We start from the raw sequence: 19,812 nt of genomic DNA on the forward strand, positions 1-19,812 counted from the left end.
AAGACAGGCTCCTTTTTATTTTGGCATCCTGAACTCCATTGTATCAGCAAGATTCAGTTCCCTGTTTACTGTTTTTATTAGCTGTATCCTCATTTCTGCTAAGAATCCCCCTCATTGCTCAGGCTGTACAGTGCCCGTGCCCCAAGCACAAGAACACTGACACTGCCACAAAGAATTTCCAATCTAGAGATAAATGCATGGACAGACAGTGGAGGATGAGGAAAAAACGCCGCCACTCATCAGCATGCTAGGCAGTATCATCAACAAATCACTACTGTTTGTATGGTAAAGGGCTTTTTACAGAGTTCTCTGAAGAATAGTGGGGCTGCTATGCAGCTTTTTATGAAGATGTTTGTTCAGGCTGAGGGGAAAGCAAGGAAAGAATTAACGCACTCAGCTGAAAAGTGATGTTACTGTAATTGGTGCTAGGGCTGGCATCTTACTGAGGAGGTTACTGAAAGAAAATAGAGGTTCCAGAGAGCCCTCGAAACCAAAAAACAGTAACCCAGGCTTACCCAGGGGGAAGCGGGAGTCAGAGAAAGGATGCAGAGTTTTAACTATATTTAATAAATACAAAATAATCTGTGTGGAGATGGTCAAAGCCCTGCTGCCATTAATTCTTCCAGTATGTGGAAGATAGCTACAGAACTGACTGATAGCTCTTGGATGAAGCTCTGCAGAACTACCAACAGCCTTAGATACTCCACACTGTAAAGCAACAGAATGAAACCAGTACCCCTCTACAACCCCTCCCTTCCAGACCCAAGGCCAACACGTTGTGGTGAAAGCACACACAGGACTTTTCCCACCTTAAGAGCAATGCAACCACCACTGCACACCGTGTTCCTCCAGCACAGATGGAAACCACTGGTACAGAGCTTGTCAGCTGTCTTAGCAACATCCAGTTAACTTCCGTGCTTAATACCAAGTTTCTATGCCAGAGGAGTACACTCAGCACAATAAGGCAAACTATTAAAACAATACAAAATTAGCGTTATTTAATTCTTCTTCTATACAACACCTCTGTCTGCTTTCCCAAAAACAGACACAGAAATAAGGAGATGAGATTTTTTTGGAAGTTCACAATGGACAGTTTCAGAAACAAACTTCACCTGGTATCTGTAAAGCAGTGCAAACCCAAGTACAACAGTTTGATTTGAAACCAGTTCTCTGCAACAAAGAGTAAATACAGATCATGTAAGCTACATTAAAATAGTTAACAGTTCACATTACATGACTGGCCCAATTCAGTGTTTTTTTGCCATGACTTGCAAAATACAGTAATAAGAAACAGCACAAAGGCTTTTTCTTAATAAATTTTAATGTTAAGACCAGTTTGTCTTGATAAAAACATAGTTACAAGAAGCACACTACTGCAAATTCTGCATGATGCACAGTAGTGCTTCCAGTATTTCAGTGGCAAGACCATTCTGGAACTGTTTACGGAATATATGTCAAAGACAGAATCTTGGCATAAGTAAGAACGGATGTAACCAGTGAATTTATTCTTGTGAAAATATATCTGTCCCATCATATACACCACTGTAAATAGTCAAATGCAATATTTATGCACATCAAAAATATATGGGGCAAATACTCAATTTAGCATTTAGTCAGCAACAAATGAATGAGAGAAATATTTTGGTTATTTTTCTATGAATTCACGTCACTGGAAATTTCCTAACAAATCACTCCAAAGGGTAATATTTGTGGTTCAAACCCATCAGGAAAACAGTAATTCTGTAAAATAGTAGTTCCTGACCTGGTAGTGACAGCCCAATCCTACTGCCACTAGATTCAGATGCATTTGGCTTGTGCTCACTGCCTTAAGTACATGAGTTCAGGCACCCAAAATGCACTACCAACATCACAGCCTGAACCATATTAGCTCAAAATACACATGATCAGAGATGCAACACCAATAAAAGGAGATGACACTCTCAAAGCACCTGCCAGATTTTCAAGTATTAATTATATACACATACAGTTAAGTACAGAATACTGAACGACAGTGTACCAATTAGCAATTCAAATGTTTCATCAATTTCCTGATTACTGCATTGGATACTCACATTTCCCCCATTTAATCTAGGAAAGATACTGCAATCTAAGCATGTGATTTGATGCTACTTAAAGCTTTGTGATACTGTTATGTATTTTCTTTAAAATATCTACATAATCCCCCCCCAAACATTACTGCAAAAGACCTCTATCTACATATGGAAATAACACAGACTTGATTTGGTGGCTCTTGTTTGACTGTGTTCTTGCAAAGAAATAACTCTTCCTTGCCTCTATAATAGCACAGGTATTTCTCAGCTCTGCAGGCAGTACGTGGTACATGAGAGATCACTTCTCAATATTATTCCTATAAAAATTCACAGTGACCAATCTTGAAAGAAAAGGGATTATTTTGTTGTTGCTGTGGGTCTTTTTAAAATTTTTTTTATTTCTCTAAGTAATTGTGCAATATAAAATTCGTACTGCTATTTGCAACTTTGGTAACTCACAAAAAAAAGAGACTTCAAGCTCTTTAATTAAGGACCAGATCAGAACGTTGCTTACACTATGCTCTTTGTTCCCGTGCAAACACATCAGATAAGGTTCATCCTGCCTCTTGAGGTTCTGAAAAATTCTATTGTTGATAAGAAATTGGCTACAGTTTGAGTTGTGAACCTATCTGATTCTCCTTGGTACCTTTAAATGTTTCTACTATCTAGCATTAGCAAATTTTTTTACTTACTGTTTCAAATTCTGGAAATTCTGATTCCCAAAACCAACCCCCCTCCCTTGACCCAACAGAAAAAACTAGCTGAGCCTCAAACAAGTACATCTGAATTCTGAGAAGAGGAAATATTTTCTTGATTTAACAGCAACTGTACAATATTACAAACTCAGACACATGAAAAACAATTAGGCAATAGAAAATGTACAACAGCTTTGGTGTTATACAAAATAATAAAAAAGACTTGACAGCAAGATACATAGTTCATTTTCTCACCACAGCCACTTCATTGCTGACTGCAAGGCAGTTATTTACTTTTGATACTCTCTCTGTGGCCTTTCTGCTCATGAAAAATCATACTATATTACTACAATAAGAACTGTTATGAACACCATAAAGTAAGCTCCAAATTTTATAAAAACATCTTGCCTCTTCGCACTATTGCTTTGTGGCACATTGTCAACAGAACAGCAGTCCAAAATAAAGTGACAACTAGATTTAATAAATTAATATACTTTTTTAAAGATGTACAATGCACATTCCTTTTAATCCAAGGTTTTAGGGTGTCAGGATACTTCTATTTACACATATACAGATCTCAGACAGCACTGATAACACCAGTAAATGCAGATAAGGAACAGAGCCTTAACTGCTATCTGGATGTGACTAATAGAAGCCAAAACACTGCTGAGAGTATTATTGGGAGAGATATCCAAAGACTGAAGAAGAGTCTATGAAAAAGGACATGTAAAGGCAAAGGGAAGGTCATGATGTTTATTATGACCATCTATTCTTGTGAAGACTGAGGTGGAGTTGTTGATGTGCCTTGTTTACCAGACTTTCGTTCATAATTCACAAGCCGTTGCCCAACAAGGTACCTGGAATGACAGTGGAAACATGGAAAAATTAACAAATGTTAATAAAATTCCGTAACACAAATCTACTCTACCTCCTCTGCTGCAGAAGTAGCTCTCACTGCTATCAAAGTTACTCTACAAGTGATGTCTTTCCCCTTAATGATATGAAATAGACTGTGTTTACATTATTTATATACCCAGCCCCTTTGCTAGGTGATACTTTAAAGAGCATCTTCACAGTGTCTGTTCCAGCCACTGCCTCTTCAACATCTGGAACAACAGCTCAAGAGACAAAACAAAATTAGAGTGCTAATGAGGTTTTACATTCAAAAAAGAATCTGCCACAATGCAGAAGATGCACTGATAAGAGTGAAGAGAGGTCCAGCTCATATCTAATGGTAAAAACAATTTGGTTGAAAAAAAGTAAATATTGTAAAGCAAGAACTTTTACTGCAGCTTTATCTTTCTTAAAGGGAAATAAAAGATCCTAACGCTACTACATGTCAAGCTTAAGTGCTATGAGATTCCTTTACTTAAATACCTTTTCAACACTTCACCAGCTCATCAGCTTGGCAGTTTCCCTGACTTTCACATTATTCCTTACTTCCTCTATATCATTGTTTTCCACTCCTACCTTTTACCATCTAAATTCCTTTCCATTCTTTCTATTTTTATGCTGTCCCTACAAGTAGAAGAGCCATATAGACCTATAAATTCTTCCCCTGAAACCTCCTTTAAAAAGCCTCCTTTCACCACCACACCTTTTCTCTTGGTAACATAACCAAACAACCATCCCACTTTTTGCACATTTTAAAATGTCACAAAAACTTGTATATGCTTTTGAAATTTGCAACATGAAATATTTAATCAAACATAAATCTCTACTAGTTAGAATGACTGTGCTTACTTCCTGGAATGAGATCATTAACTGAAGTTGAACAGATGTCTTGTTTACAAGGACTGTTGTAACAATAATTTATTATTGAAGTAATTTCCACTTAGATACATTTTCACAGCTTTGTATGCTGTTTACAAGCCTCTATTTAAACAAGAAAACAACTTGTAACATTAATGCAAGTTGCAATTCAATACACATTTCTGCCTGAAAGACAAACATTTAGCTCAAAACCCATTTGTAAACATAAGTATTAGCTATACATACTAAGGTAGGCTCAACACTACAGAACATGTTATAGAACAGGATTTAAATCAGCTGACCAAATGAAAAGTGCTAAGACAAAAACTGGTCTGCTGAGCATTTAATTTCAGTTACAATATTTCTAGATATTATTACTTTCACATTTACACCAAACACCAGGAAAAAACCAGGGAAATGTAACATTTTATCAGACATTTGAGTAATGCAGAGTAGTGATTACTGAAAACATTGTAAAATCTGGTATGGATTAAGTATCAAATCAAATTAATGTTCTTTAACAAGTTAATCGGGTAATGAGTAAAGAATAAGAAAAAAAGACATGCAGAAAAACTCGTAGAAATGGTTTTATAAGCAGCAGATTGAGACATGATTTTACATTCAGATATATTCCAATTATTATGGTCATGTGTCAAGACTACACAGGGAGAGACAAACAAGCCATCAGCTTAGTTTGTGGTAAAACATTCAAGTTAGATATAGGGGAGTGTCTTCCATTTACAAAGAGTCTATTCCTGTGTTTATCTACCTGAGCCACAAATAAAACATTTACCACAACCAGTTTAGGTCTGCGGCAGAGGGTAATTTTTCTAGAAAGCTTCTTAAAATCCCTTTTAGCTCTAAGTATCTACAACATCTGAATTCAATCACAATTTAAAGTGGAAAAATTAAAACCCCACACTGTATACTCACTTATCATTTTTAATGTGTTCATAAAGGCGCTTGAACTGGCGGACTTGGAAGGAGAGAATTCCCATCAAAACCACAACCATGAGGAGAAAAGGATAAATCCGTCGCTGAACTAGGTTTTGCATTTCAGCAGTAACTCCTAAAAAACAAGACACAACCTTCACAAAACCTGGCATTGCTGAAGTAACACATGCATTTCTGCTTCTGCACCTCCTTCTATGCTTTTTGTTATACTCTTAACTCCAGTAGAAGGGCTGTGAAACAAGTAACACCCACGTGTTATATACCAGAAATCTGGCATGACAGTTGCTTTTTTTTTTTCACCTGAAGCATTAAAGCTGAAAGTTCTCCATTAACACCGTGACAAGCCACAGGAAGAAACCTGGGCTTATCAGTTCTTCCTCCTTACTGACTTCTGTATACCTTGTGTTGGAAAAGTGTTGACACTACAAAAGTCTGCATTAGAGAGGCTGAAGAATAAAATGGGACTTTTTGAACATCTTTTTCATATCAGAACTACCAACCAAGGCAACTGCTGATGAAAAAGCACATCTATCCTGCTACTAATAACATTATTTCCCTCAAGTATGAGGAGATAGGAAATCCAAGCTTCCTTTGGAATCTGACAAGTCAGACATGTTCTCAGCTTACAATAGCTTTAAAAGACTAAAATTAAAGGTTGATTGTTCAAAGAAGAAATGAATGAATCATCTCTTTCCACTACTAGCTAGATACCTACATTCCTACTGTTAAATATTATTCAGTCCCACACTCTTGATGTATTCTGCACTTAGTTTAATAAAAAAACAACCAGACTGATGTGTTGCATTCTCAGCCTCCCAAAAGCTTCTGAGATGATGCAGCAATCCTTAAGCATTTCTACTTGCACAACAGCAGATTTTTGACCTTTTTTTAAACAAAAGCAAAAAGCAATAAAAAAAATAAACCCCTAGAGCTTGAAGTTTTATTTCCACAAATAGATTTACATTGCTATAAACCGTAAGATGATAAACAGGTATCCTGAATGTATACATACCTAATAAAGGTACAACACCAGAGGCTATGATGTAGGGTACACACAGAGAAAGCAACAGAACAGAGATCACCGGTGCTGCCAGTTTACGGATTATGAAATGCAAATCGATGTTACGAATCCCATTTGCATAAACCTAAGAAGAACAAGTTTGAAGTAGAATGGATCAATCAAGAAAGCCATGCTTCATTCTTACAGTAATAATTACAGGACTGTACAAAAGGCTTTCTCTTTATGAGAGGAAAAAAGTGTTCTGTGCCAATCTACATCATAAGGGTTCTAGGAAAAAAATTAAATCAGATGCAGGAGAACAACTTTGCCTGCAAATGTGCTGTGATTTGGTTGCAGGAATTCAAGAGACCAGCTAGAAGATCATTAAATAGAGCTGTGAATGGTGGTTTTGTGGGCAACCTGGGATCACTTCTGTGGTGTTAACTTGCTGCAAGAAGATCCTGTACATGCTAGTAGAGTCAATCTACTAATTTGGTAACACTGGCAAAAACTAGCATCTTATTTTCTACTTGGTAGGGCAGAGCAGATCCCCTGCACGTGGGGTCTGTGCCTGAAGAGAGGGCCTCCACAGTTCCTGAGCAGCTAAGATCTCAATGTGACCACACAAATAATAAGAAAACACCAATTTCAGACAGCTACACCACACAGCTGGAGGGTGGGTTCTCTCCCACAGCCTGGAGGTAACCACTGCTAAGGAGGGCTCACAGAGGTCACGTATAACATGGGCCCAGGGAGTGCATTCAAAATGGAAGGAGGAGCCGTGGTGTGCATCAAAAGGTACTCACAGAAATAAGAATGCATTTCTCTGCTGTGACACTCAGTGATCAGTAAAAGGTTTAATAACTGGGACAGTGTGGTAGACATTATCAAGAGAGGCACCTTTTGTACAGAGGTCAGGACATATAGCGCAGGGCTGAGAATTTACCTTCCAACAAACTGCTGAGATACTTCGCTGGTATCACAAAGTGTAGAACTTAAAAGTTATTATTAAAAAATCCCACTTCTACCGAAGAAAGCACCAGGCTATGTGACTCAGAACTGTCCTGTCTTGCTTCACAATCATAAGGAAAAGGAAATGCTGTCTTTCATATGCACTCAGCTATGAACGAGGGAAACTCCACAGCTCTGGAGAAAGCAGAAATTCTATTTTCTTGAGTGGTGGCCATAAATAATGTCCAGTATTTAGACACAAGTGAATTCACCTAATACTGATGTTTCTCACTTCAATGCAAATCTGATAAAATGCACATGCATACACCCAGCAGTCTCTTGATTTCAAAGGTTTATTTTTTGTTTATTGTTCAATGTTTTAATAGATTACGCCATGCAATTTAAAAGGATTCTACAAGACCAGCTGAGTTTTTTATTCTCTTACTCAAATTACTCCATCACTACAACAGTAACTCTGTTTTCCAACTCAGGCATTCCAAAAATGTTTGAAGTATATTATACAGATAACTCACATGGACATGGACATTCTTGTCTTACCTGTTCAATAACAGTTTTCAGCCACCACTGGGGACCCATCAGGGTTATGGCCGCAATTATTTTGGCATGCAGAACTCCAAGAGCCCAGTCCTAATTTTGTAAAAATGAACTGTTAGCATTAACATACTCTTAGATAGTTTGACAACAAAACACTTTTTCTTTTTTTAATAGCAATTTGCTAATATTACTTGTAAGTGAAAAGACAAATTACTTCTCTATTTACATGGGACACTGTTTACAAGAGGTGACATCTGCAAACTCCTAAGGAAAAGAGGATGCTCTCAAGCTTTATTAACAGACATCAGTAAAATACTCAGTTCCCTTGACCCAGGAAAATCAGCTAATACTACTAATCCAAAGGCAAAAAGCATTATATTAACTTAAAGCAACAGCCTAACCTTCTAGTACCACTAATTAGCACTGCTAACATTTAGCTAGAAATAAGCTAATTTGATTCCTTTTAAAAAGAGAAATAAGATGCAAAGCTAGGAAACAAGTTTTATTTCTTTTAAATTTTTGTTTATGAAACTCTACCTGATGTGAGAAAAGCTGAACAAAGCAAGGCAATGCTCTTTACAAAAAAAAATCATACTATTCAGAGGAAAGTTTATGCTTTAACATACACTGCAATTATTACAGCATGGAATTAAAGAGACACATTTTAACTACAGGCTTCTAGTAGTTAGAAAGTGTATAATAACTTCTAAACTTAATAATAAGTTTTGTATAACTCTGCATGCCATGAATCAATTCTTTCTGGATTACTGGCATTTGGTAAGAGATTCTTCAATAAAACACATCAAAACAGAATGCAAAGTATAGATTGATAAGGCAGAATAAACAGCTACATAACTGGTAAGGCTTAAGACAGTACTGGATAATTAATTTTCTTAAAACTGCTGGGGAAATACATTTTCTTTAACCAATTATTTAAAAAGACAGCTCCTGTTAACATCTATTATCCCAGATATGTTCAAAAATTTAAAATTTTATGACAAAAAGGTCAGTATGAAAGTTGCTTTGAGTTTGCTAAAGCAGTAACCTTTGTATAATTCCATTCTCTTTTGTGAAAAATTGAGATAATTCTGAATTTCAATAGCTCCTTGTTAATTTACAAGTCTCAAATCCCTCTACTCTGATAATTTGAGGAAGCTCTGCCACATGAAAAAAAAAACAATCAGTATATTTAATTACAAACTTTTACACAATTAACATGCAAAAAATAAAGCACTGAATCATCACGAAAGAAGAATTCCAGTACCCCTCACTTCTATGTAAGGAAATGTATCAATAGCAGTAGAAGAATGGGAGCAACTTACCTGCCAAGGATAGAAGAGAGGTGTTTGATCCAGAGGAACTCTCAAAGGTGCAACTATGACCAGTTCAAACAGAAGACCAAGCAAAAGGGGAACCACACCAGCTAGCAGGATAGCCACTATTAATGTCTTCATTATCTAAAAAACCCAGGACATCCAATTATTGTATTTATCAGAGAATTCTTTTTGTCTGAACTTCAATATGTAAATTATAAATAAACTATAAATTACTGTGTATAATTAACTTCTGCTAATAAATATTCTACTGCTAATAAACTACACAGACCTTTAACTCATACATATATATGGCTAGAAATTATTTTAGTTGCATACAGAATCTTGCATTGCAAGCTTCCAAGATTGGGTCCTATTCCATGCCCCCCTCCAGAAAAAAGGCATGACTGCCTACAGGTATCTTTCAACCATAATAATCATCTTTGATTGCTATCAGTAGGGAATATAATCCAGTGTTGGAAAATTAGAGAACAACCTTTCCAAAACTGTCTGTAATCATCCAATTAGGACACAAGAACATCCACAACAAGATACTCTTTATGTTATGAATGTTTAAAATTACTATACTTAGCAAGAAAGCTACTATGGAAATCCTCAAAGAAGGTTATTCTTTAAAAATGTTCATTTAAACATGAAGATCTGAAAAAGCCTAAGGACTTTTAAGAAAATATGCAATCTATTTTGCAGAGACATGTTCGTCACATATGGAATAATATAATCCAACATATTCACTTTTAAAGGAAAACAGAAAAACATACACATATATTTAAACATGTAAATGCAAACTTCTTTATACTGATTGCTTAATGTGCTAAATGCCTTCCAGAAATACAGGTTACCCTATGCAACAGGAATGTAATCTGCCAAAGTTTCAAAATGGTCTGAAAAGAAAAATGCAGTACATATGACAGAGTAAAACCTCAAACAAAAATGAAACAAGAAGTTTCATTAGTTACTTTTTAAAAAAAATCAGTCATTTTTTTTCTCAAGACTCACCATAAGTGACCATTCTTTGACCTTCTGAAAAATCACTCTACGACCCTGTGGCATCCAGGCAACCAGCACTGTCACAGCTCGGATAGTCAGCCAGCAGACATAAAGACCACAGGCAGCTGTGTAGAGTTCATGGATTTTGGCAGTCCCCGTCCAGAATGACATCAACCACCGGCCAGCAAATACTGAAAACACAAACACTGTTAAATAGAGTCATGCTTTTTGATGTACTAAGTAATGATTTAATGATGCCTATTAAAAAAGTACTTGTAAAATTTATTGTTAAATATTAATGCTCAAGTAGTATTCTGCATAAGCCAGTATTTTGGTATTATACCCATAAGGCACAAATGTGTGAAGCAACATGTAAATAGGTTTAGATGATGCCAAATGCATATCTACATTTTTTTTTCTTAAAATTTCATAATAACAATAATACGATCTGAACTACAGGAAAACCAAAGCCCTGAATACTGTACTATTCAGAGCCTAAGCACTAATTTTTGGAACTGCAAAGGCTATATGGATTTGTGCATTAGGCTGAACTTATATTGTATGAGCTATGTTTGTTGTCATGTCTGCTTCATATAATTTTTTTAAGAGTTACTGATGGGACTTGGGAAGCTCTCTGACAAAAAATGGGAGACATTTACACCATTTCATTTTTTATAAGTGGTTCTACGCATTAGTTAGTATAGTAGAATTATATTATACAACACTATAATAACCTTCTCAAAATTTGTAACTCTGATCTCAACACATTACTGACTTTAGGATTATTAATACCAGAAGGTAAAAATGGCATGCTACTACAAGTAGCCAGGTTACAAAATTCAAATGAGTTTACATGTCTTAATTTGTTCCAAATTATTAAAGCAACAGAAAACTACAATATGTAGACTTTTTAAAAAGTACTTATTCATTCATACGTATTTGGGAAGGGGTATGTATATCACTTCAAAGTTTCCTAGTGACCTTGCCATTGTGACAGCCTCGGAGTATTTAATTTGATACTTCAGAAGACCTAGCAACAACCTATATATTTTTCTTTTCTAAATGGAAAAGCACATACAAGAGTATGAATTCTTTTTTTCTCACAGTACTACTACAGAAACTGTATTCTACAACAAAACAAAGGAAACGGAAATGTCATTTAAACATGAGCATTGTCTCAAAAATTTAGACTTTAGACTGCACAGTTTTATGATGAACTATTAAAAATGAGACAATGTTCCATGCTTTCTCCTTTTAACAGTTTTAAACATCTGCCACTGTTGAGCATGGCAAGTTGTAAGTTGTTTTTTATCACAGTTTTACAGCAATAGACTTACCTGGTAAGGTAAGGCAGATAAGACTAGCAATCAGTAATGTTATACACATGAAAACAATCAAAAGAAATATCTGAAAGAGGAAAAAAAGAGAAATAGTTTCTAAGAAAATCACTTAAGAAAAAATTATGTTTCATCCTAGAATGTTCAGATACCATCTGATGTTTTACTATATAAATAAATCAGCAATAAGAAACCTATCCACAGTACATGCAGCACACCTAAAGTGCCCTGTACTTCCTTTAAGAGTTTGCATCAATTGTCACAACAGTAAAAATTAACATTTGAATACTGAATGAGGGAAGTTACATTAAAAAATAATCTGTTTCTGCACTGAAGAGCACAGTGATTCTCAAGTTAACCCTGAAAGATTTGTAGTTCTGTATGACAGATACTCAAGACTGGTTTTATAAAAAGGAAAAATCTTGCTAAGAATGTTCTTCCAGATGCCCTTAGGTCTGTGCAACCAGCAGCTGACAGCAAAGCTGATGAGTTCTTAGTCAGGTTTACATCTTATCAGAGAATTCTTACAAACCTAACTTATTTCAGTACTTGAATGTCCCAAATACCATGTGCTATGAAGTTCTGCTTCACTAATCATCAAGGTCACAAGCAAGCTTACTATGGGAAAATTTCAACAGACTATAAAGAGAAAATTAAATCTGTGGCACACATTTTCCTTGACAAGACTTTTATTATTATATTTCTCTCATTAGCAAACATTAGGAAAACAAGATGTGAACTAATAGATAACACACAACATGTGTGGGATCTATAAACAAAAGTGATAATTGAAGGTCTTAAGCTTGAAAAAAGCTGAGGGAATAACTGTAAGACTACTTTTTAGAAAGATGCAAACTATACAAAACACAAAACATGACCCACCATTTGACTTCTGATAACATGTGGGCAAAAAAAACCCATCATTCTTACCAAACATTACACCCATTTTTCAAATGCCTTTCACTTTTTTCTTATTGCATTAGCTATACCTACCCTGAGAGGGAACTTTAAAGGCCTACGATAAGGCTGGAAACCCACGGGTCCTCCTTGTTGAAGTATGGCTTGATGGGCTGCATGAAGACCCTCCCCCACAACTGGAATGGCATTATTATTGCGAGCATGTTGGTTGTTAGGCTGCTGGTTTGCATTGTTTTCATTCTCTTCCTGGTCCCCAAGTAGGTAAGAATGGAGATCCCTGTAACAACATTTTCAGTTTCGCTCTGTTACATGTGAATGAGAATCTTACAGAAAGACAGGCTTACTCAGAATGACTACAATTTGTGTAAAATTCATACAGGAATACTGGCAGAACCATGATAAGTTATAAAAGAAACCGTTTTCTGATAACACACTAATGCCACCCTCAACACAAAATTTAGGACAAAAATTCTAGTATGGATCCAGATTAGAACAGCCACAAATAAAGAGAAGTTCTGTTTGACTGCTTTAAAAACAATTTCTAGCATTAAAGTTGTGCTTGTGAATGCAAAATTGCATTGATACTTCAGTTTGAGTAAGCAAGCAGCTCAATGACACCTTTTAAGTGCGACTAAGCTCTATTGGAAACATTTTCTTTCAAACAAACTGTACAACAACAGTACTATCCTCCTATAAACATGTTTTCAGAAGTACAGTCAGGCAGAGTCTTTCATGAAGATTCTAAATCGCTCAAAACCCGTTTCACAGCTTTCTAAGAACATCAATCTTAGAAACAGTCAATCTGCTTTAAAAAGTATTCCATTGATTTTTCCTGCATACATTAACAAGTAGATATTTGAATCTGATTAAAACAAAGCCAAAACAAAATTTAGAAATTAATTTTCTTCAGCTTTAGCATAATTTTATTAGCAGAAAGATCCATGCAAATATTCTATTGGCAGACAATGGAAACATTTTCACAGCAGCTTGTTATTTAAGAAAAGCAGAGGAAACGATTTGCATCTTTCCTTAACTGAAGCTGCTGAAGAGATATTTCAGAAAAGCTCTTAACAGCTGCAGCAGCGAAGAAAGCATAGGCATTTCTATTACTTCTGAAATTATCTTCCTGTCACAGAACCACAGAATGGTTTGGGTTGGAAGGGACCTTAAAGGGTCCTCATCTAGTTCTGAACCACATCTAACCTGCCCTTGAAAACTTCTACAGAGCTTGCATGGGCATTTATTATTTAAATAAATTCACAAAACACAAACTACGAGAACAAAGGTGAGAAAATTTTCCTTATGAGAAGATAAAATAAGTATTTTGGATTGCAGTGGAAGAAAAAAGTAATTAATTTTCTCAGAATCTCAGATAAAATTTAGCAAAGAACAAATCTTCATCGTAATGCTGCTGCACTGGCATGACCCAAAATGAGCAAGACATGATGACAGAATGCCAATACAATTTGAAATCAATGTTTACTTGACTGATTTGGCAAAGAACACATGAATTAAAAAATAATTTTGAGTGCTAGAAGTCTTCCTGGAAGTATATATCAAGGAACATAATTTTACATAATCATTTACTTTAGCTGACATAGATTCAGAAGTTCATTTTCTAAAAAGGGATGAAACTAACTTTAACATCCCCAACTTAATGGTATTCCTTTTTCAGCTTAATGCTCAAAATATTTTTTTTTTCTTACAGTAATAACTGTAAGATACACATGTGAATGATGTGAATTTTACTTAGATGACTCATGGAAATGCTCTTAAACTCACCTCTAATTTTCCCATTTCACAGGAAATTAACAAGCTGTTCAGTCATACCACTATACATTTTTTTACTAAGAAAATAATGTAATAGTGTACCAAACTAATTACTTGTCAAAGACTAGTCCAGAAATAGGTACAACTACTTCTTAGAAGATGACACTTCCATAGGAAGTGACTATAGAAGTTTTCATCAACATAATTATCTGCAAAATAGGTATTAAAAGGCACATAGGATACGTCCACTGAAAGAACACCACTTTCATGTTAAAAGACAAAGCTGGGCACAATGCCTGTAGCTGATTTTGACTTTCTGTACTTACAACAAGTATCCAGCAGTAACAGTCCATGCTCGTACAAGACCTTTCAACCACTGTCTTGTATGTCCTTGTTCTAGCAAAGCTGGAAGAACCACCTGAAGCAGAAGGAGCTCTAGGGAAAGTTCACTTACAGGTGCATCACTAAGAACAATGAGAAAAGAAAGAAGTATAAGGAAAATACTGACAGTTATCTTTCATACTGAATCATATTAACAGTACCACAATAAAAAATATATTGGATGCTAACAAGAACATTTTTTAGGTTTTTGCAGTTATTTTTCCTTATTTACATTTCTAAGCACAGGTTAGGTGTTCATGAGTGTTTAGGCCCTTAGGTGCACAGGAAACTTAAAAATGTTGAGAGAGATTATATCAGAGAATATGATTTGCTCTTCTATTTGCTTCTATCACTGATGTCTCTATTATTATTGTTTAGGAACAGAACCATATTGCTGCCATTAAAGTTACATCTACAGATATCCTTCTATTCTTGAAACAAGGATAACCAGGAGTGGAAGTGAAAAATAAACATGGCAGCAATTTCACTATGAACAAGTTGAAGTAGAAAGTGTTTTGAAGGCACATAAAAACCAAATAGTCATCTTTATGGAAGTAATACAAAATGCCTCTTATTTTTCTTAATAGCTTTTAATATAACAAGTTCTATGATTAGATAAGATTAGATATTGTGAAAACAAGCAAAACATACCAAACAATGTCACATTAATGCTCAAAGAGCACAAATACACATTTTTTCTAGTTACAGGGAGACTAAAAAATACTTTTTTTTTTTAATTAAATGCTTACCTGTAGAGCATAACATTGTATGGAAGAAAGTTAGGCAGGAGATACTTGATAATGCGTATAGGAAGCCAGAGCATGAGCAGTACAATTGATCCAAAGACAATCTGCAACAAGGAAGTTAAACAAGTTTGCATAAATACTAGAAAAAAACCATAAACTAGTTTCCCGCCCATACCTCTGACACATTTATTGTGTGTGGTGGGTTAGCTCTGGTTAACAGCTCTACACAGCTGCTTGCTCATCTGCCTCTCCAGCTGCATGGGGTGAAAACAGAAGGAAGGCAAGAAGACTTGTGATGATGACAGTTTAATAGAAAGCAAAAGCTGTGTGGTCAAGCAAAACAAAAAGCCAATTAATTCACTGCTCCTCATCAGCAGACAGATGATTAATGACTTCCTGGCAGGGCCTCTGCACATGTTAACAGTTGCTCAAAAGACAAACCCCATACCCACGAATATCCTCTTCCCTACCTCCTCCTTTCCCACAGCTTTTATTGTCAAACATGATGTCACATGGCATGGAATATCCCCTCCTTTGGTCAGTTTGGGCCAACTGTTCAAAGCACACTCCCTCCCAATCCCCAGCTTATTCACTGGATGGGGGAGGTAGCAGGGCAGGGAAGAGGAGAAGCCTTGAGGCCATGTAAGCACTGTTCAGCCATAGCCAGAACACCTGTGTGACAGCAGCACCTTTTCAGCCATTAGCCCAGAGCCCGGAATGACAAGAGCAGCACTGACTGGCCAGATCACAGTTTGAGTACAGTGCAACAGTTCTACTTTCCTCCCCAGTACTGGGATTACTAATAGTAGATTCCCCTCTTTTCTTATTGGATGAGTTTTCATTCAGCTTGTAGAAGCTTCAGAAAAACTTTCAGTTTCTATTTATGTATCTTTTAAATTTGCTGAAAGATCAAAATTTAGATTAGGTACATTAAGACCATGCACTTTGATAAATCCTGTTTCCTTAAGGAGCCAGACTGAAAATCCAAGTACATCTTAAAGACATTCTTACACTTTATACAAAATCAGAACCAGACACTGAAAATAATAAATTTTGGTTAACTATGTAAAAATGAAAAATCAAATCCCATTCTTCTTGAAACTTAATAGTTTATGTTCCACAGAAGAATTTTCTTAGAAAGTGAAGAAGCACAGTTTGAAAAGTCTGATTTGGTTTGTGAAAATGTTTTTCCTTAAATAAGCAGTAGAGCATATGGAAGCTAACATGAAATTTTCTTTCCAAACAACAAAATTTTTGAGAAGTTCTTACCACTGATAAGATGAACCTCCTGAGATGTCTATAAATGGGCAAGTGAATCATTTCCTGCACAGGATTGAAATCTGGGTCATTCAAATTCCTGAGAAACCATAAGACACCGGGTCTCAAAACCTGAAGTAGGAAGTAGAAAACAATATGTGAAGAGAAAATTATCTTTGTATTGTTTAGTTTTAATCTTGGATGACACTGCTGCAGCAAACAGCTTTTACACATCATAGGGGTTATTTGTTGCAAAAGGTTAAAGAAAATGGTACAGAAACAGAACAAAGGAAGCATTATCATAGGAGTAGAGAAGCAATAACCAATTACAAGCTTAACTTTCAAGTATTAATCAAACTTAAACAACTGACATGTACTTAGATTAACTTAAAAGCATCCTCCATGTTTAAGGACCCTTTGTAAACCAAAAACAGCAAAGTAAAATATACTATAATCATTTTTCAATGTAGTAAGTACCAATGTGGCCCTTTTTACTGAAGGCTGGAATCCAATAAAGACACACAAACCACAGTAGCAGCAATACCCACATGTGAAATTTTTAACTAAGAGTTCAATATGCAAGCTTCTCTAACTATGCTATATCCTAATTGTGCTCATATAGACTTACCTCTCTCAGTAAAAGAATGAAGGATGCAAAATAGAAGACGTAAACCATCCCAACTAACCAGTGCAGAAACATTGTGGTACCTGGGGCAGACTGAAAGCTCAATTCTCTGTCTTTCAAAGTGGCATCAAACATCTCCTAGCAAGTAAGTAGTAAAACAAATAGGAATGAAGTTTGGCAAACCAACAGTTACCAGATTTGTTTACCCTAGGTTCATGTATACTTAAAGCATTTAATTTAGATGTCTGCCTTGTGTTAACACAAATAATTATACCATTCAATTTTTAAAAAAAGGAATAATTTACAATAAGAACAACAAATAATTAGATAATTTGATCAGAAATGATTCTTTGACAGAAGTAAGAAATAAGTCAGCTCCAATACCACCATACACTACATAAGTTATAAATCAGTTCAAACAAAGGGGCACTATAATAGAAGCAAATAACTATATTCCCTCAAGTGAAATTCTATTTCCACTAAGGCTAAAATAGTACTTTTTTCAGGACAGAATTTGATTATCATGGGGGACCTGTAAATGCAGTAAAAAGAATTAAGATCTTATTGTTTTAATCATAGCACGTTAATTTGTATTTATCAACTTAAAAGAAAAAAAAAAATAGCATTGAGCAGTACCTAAAAAACTGGAAATACTATGTTTATAAAAAGAAAAGAGTGCTTTCAAATCTCTACCAACAACGCTCTTCTCTCCAGGACTTTTTTCCTTTAAATATAAGACATCATTAAAAAGATTTTATCCCATTTCATAGAATCACACAATTGTTTGGGTTGGAAGGGATCTTAAAGATCATTTAGTTCCAAACCCCTTGCCATGGGCAGGGACACCTCCCACCAGACCAGGTTGCTCCAAGCCCCATCCAGCCTGGCCTTGGACACTTCCAGCGAGGGGGCAGCCACAACTTCCCTGGGCGACCTGTGCCAGTGCCTCACCCTCACAGTACAGAATTTCTTCCCAAGGTCTAACCTAAATCTACCCTCTTCCAGTTTGAAACACTTTCCCCCTTGTCATATTGCTATATGCCCTTGTAAAAAGCCATTCCACAGCTTTTCTGTAGGCCCCTTTCAGGTGCTGGAAAGGCACTTATAATGTTTTCCCAAAGACTTCTCTTCCCTGGTCGGAATAACCCCAACTCTCACAGCCTCAGCCCGTCTTCAGTTCTTACCAAAGAGCATATATCCAGCCACCAGCCACAGATGAGAGGAAACACACCAATTTCAACAACCACTAACAAGGAAACCTTTATGAAAAAAGAGAAAATAACATCTTGGTAGTTTAACAAAAATTGCCAAGAAAATTGAGGTTTTAGGGGGTTTTTTACATACAAAAAAATAGGATTACCTTGACAACAATATAGCAAACTCCTAATAAACGACGTGATCGCTGAAACTTAACAAGTGCTGCCAAGCCCTGAATAGTTTTGTCAAGAAAATAAAACTGAAAAATACTTTAACATAGTTACATTATATTATGTTACATTCTATTATAAAAGACTGAAGTGAAATAGGAAGTATGAATTTTATCAGGACTACATTTTTTCACAATTTTCTGTGACTCCAGAAGTCATAATCTGATGTGCTGCACCCCAAACATGCACCTCAAATCAATCAAAAAATAAATAAAAATAAATTAAAAAAAAAAAAAGAAAAAAAAAGAAAAAAAAAGAAAGAAAAAAAGAAAAAAAAAAGAAAAAAAAGAAAAAAAAAAAGAAAAAAAGGTAGCTTTCCTTTTCACGCAGTCTTGGTTTGTGGGTTTTTTTGTGGGTTTTTTGTGGGTTTTTTCAGGAGGCAAAACAGATACATGGCAATCAACTGTTTTACATTTGCACTGCACATTAGTTGTCTTATGTTTATGTTAGCTTCATGTACTCTTGAACAGAAAAAAATAGCAAATATTTACTGATTCAAATTGAAGTTGGTGTAGTCTCTTTAAAAAACATGGAGCTAGAATGAAGACTTTTTACTTCCACAGCTTTCAGCAGTCTGCCATTACTTGATTTGCTCTGTAATAATAAAGGTAAACCTGGAATTCTTGTTGCAAACTGTCAGTGGTTCAGAAACATAAAAAAAGAAACAACATACTTTCTAAAGATCTGGTAGAATTAGAGATGTGAATAAACTTCCCATCATACCCTACGTATTTTCCTATAATCCCATTTCTTTTTCTGCTGCAACTATATAGTCCAGTATAAGAACTACACAGTACAGCATAAGGCAGTGAGATAGAAAACCAGTGGTTTTATTTTCTCATACAGACCTTCAAAACTCGGTTGGAGGTCTTCGAGCAAGCATAAAAGCCTATGATTTTGTTCTGTTGAACGTGTGCACGTGTTCTGAAGAATGCAGTCACACTGACAAGTTTTAAATGGCCAACAGAACAGAAGAGACTTTCTAATTTCACCAAATGAGCAGACCAAAATGGTAAATCAACTGTATCTGCATCATGTCTTTGTGTCCTCAAAGTATATCCAGAAAAACAAT

At 35.7% G+C, this 19,812-nt stretch overlaps 1 protein-coding gene across 2 annotated transcripts in view; it reads right to left on the reverse strand.

Annotated features, from left to right (window-relative positions):
* Positions 1 to 972: 972 nt before the first annotated feature.
* Positions 973 to 19,812, reverse strand: part of MARCHF6 (membrane associated ring-CH-type finger 6) — a 44,520-nt gene continuing 25,680 nt past the window's right edge. For both annotated transcript variants that reach the window (XM_071736678.1, XM_071736677.1), the window contains exons 13-26: positions 18,674 to 18,742; positions 18,498 to 18,572; positions 17,317 to 17,451; positions 16,701 to 16,820; positions 15,435 to 15,535; positions 14,631 to 14,768; positions 12,610 to 12,811; positions 11,617 to 11,686; positions 10,289 to 10,470; positions 9,281 to 9,415; positions 7,962 to 8,051; positions 6,465 to 6,597; positions 5,432 to 5,567; positions 973 to 3,603 (exon numbers count right to left, since the gene is read on the reverse strand). In XM_071736678.1, the coding sequence (XP_071592779.1) occupies positions 3,513 to 3,603; positions 5,432 to 5,567; positions 6,465 to 6,597; positions 7,962 to 8,051; positions 9,281 to 9,415; positions 10,289 to 10,470; positions 11,617 to 11,686; positions 12,610 to 12,811; positions 14,631 to 14,768; positions 15,435 to 15,535; positions 16,701 to 16,820; positions 17,317 to 17,451; positions 18,498 to 18,572; positions 18,674 to 18,742 (1,677 nt within the window). In that variant the 3' untranslated portion in view covers positions 973 to 3,512. The remainder of the gene's footprint in view (positions 3,604 to 5,431; positions 5,568 to 6,464; positions 6,598 to 7,961; positions 8,052 to 9,280; positions 9,416 to 10,288; positions 10,471 to 11,616; positions 11,687 to 12,609; positions 12,812 to 14,630; positions 14,769 to 15,434; positions 15,536 to 16,700; positions 16,821 to 17,316; positions 17,452 to 18,497; positions 18,573 to 18,673; positions 18,743 to 19,812) is intronic.

Source organism: Heliangelus exortis, chromosome 2 (genome assembly GCF_036169615.1).
Source record: "Heliangelus exortis chromosome 2, bHelExo1.hap1, whole genome shotgun sequence".
Taxonomy (NCBI): Eukaryota; Metazoa; Chordata; class Aves; order Apodiformes; family Trochilidae; genus Heliangelus; species Heliangelus exortis.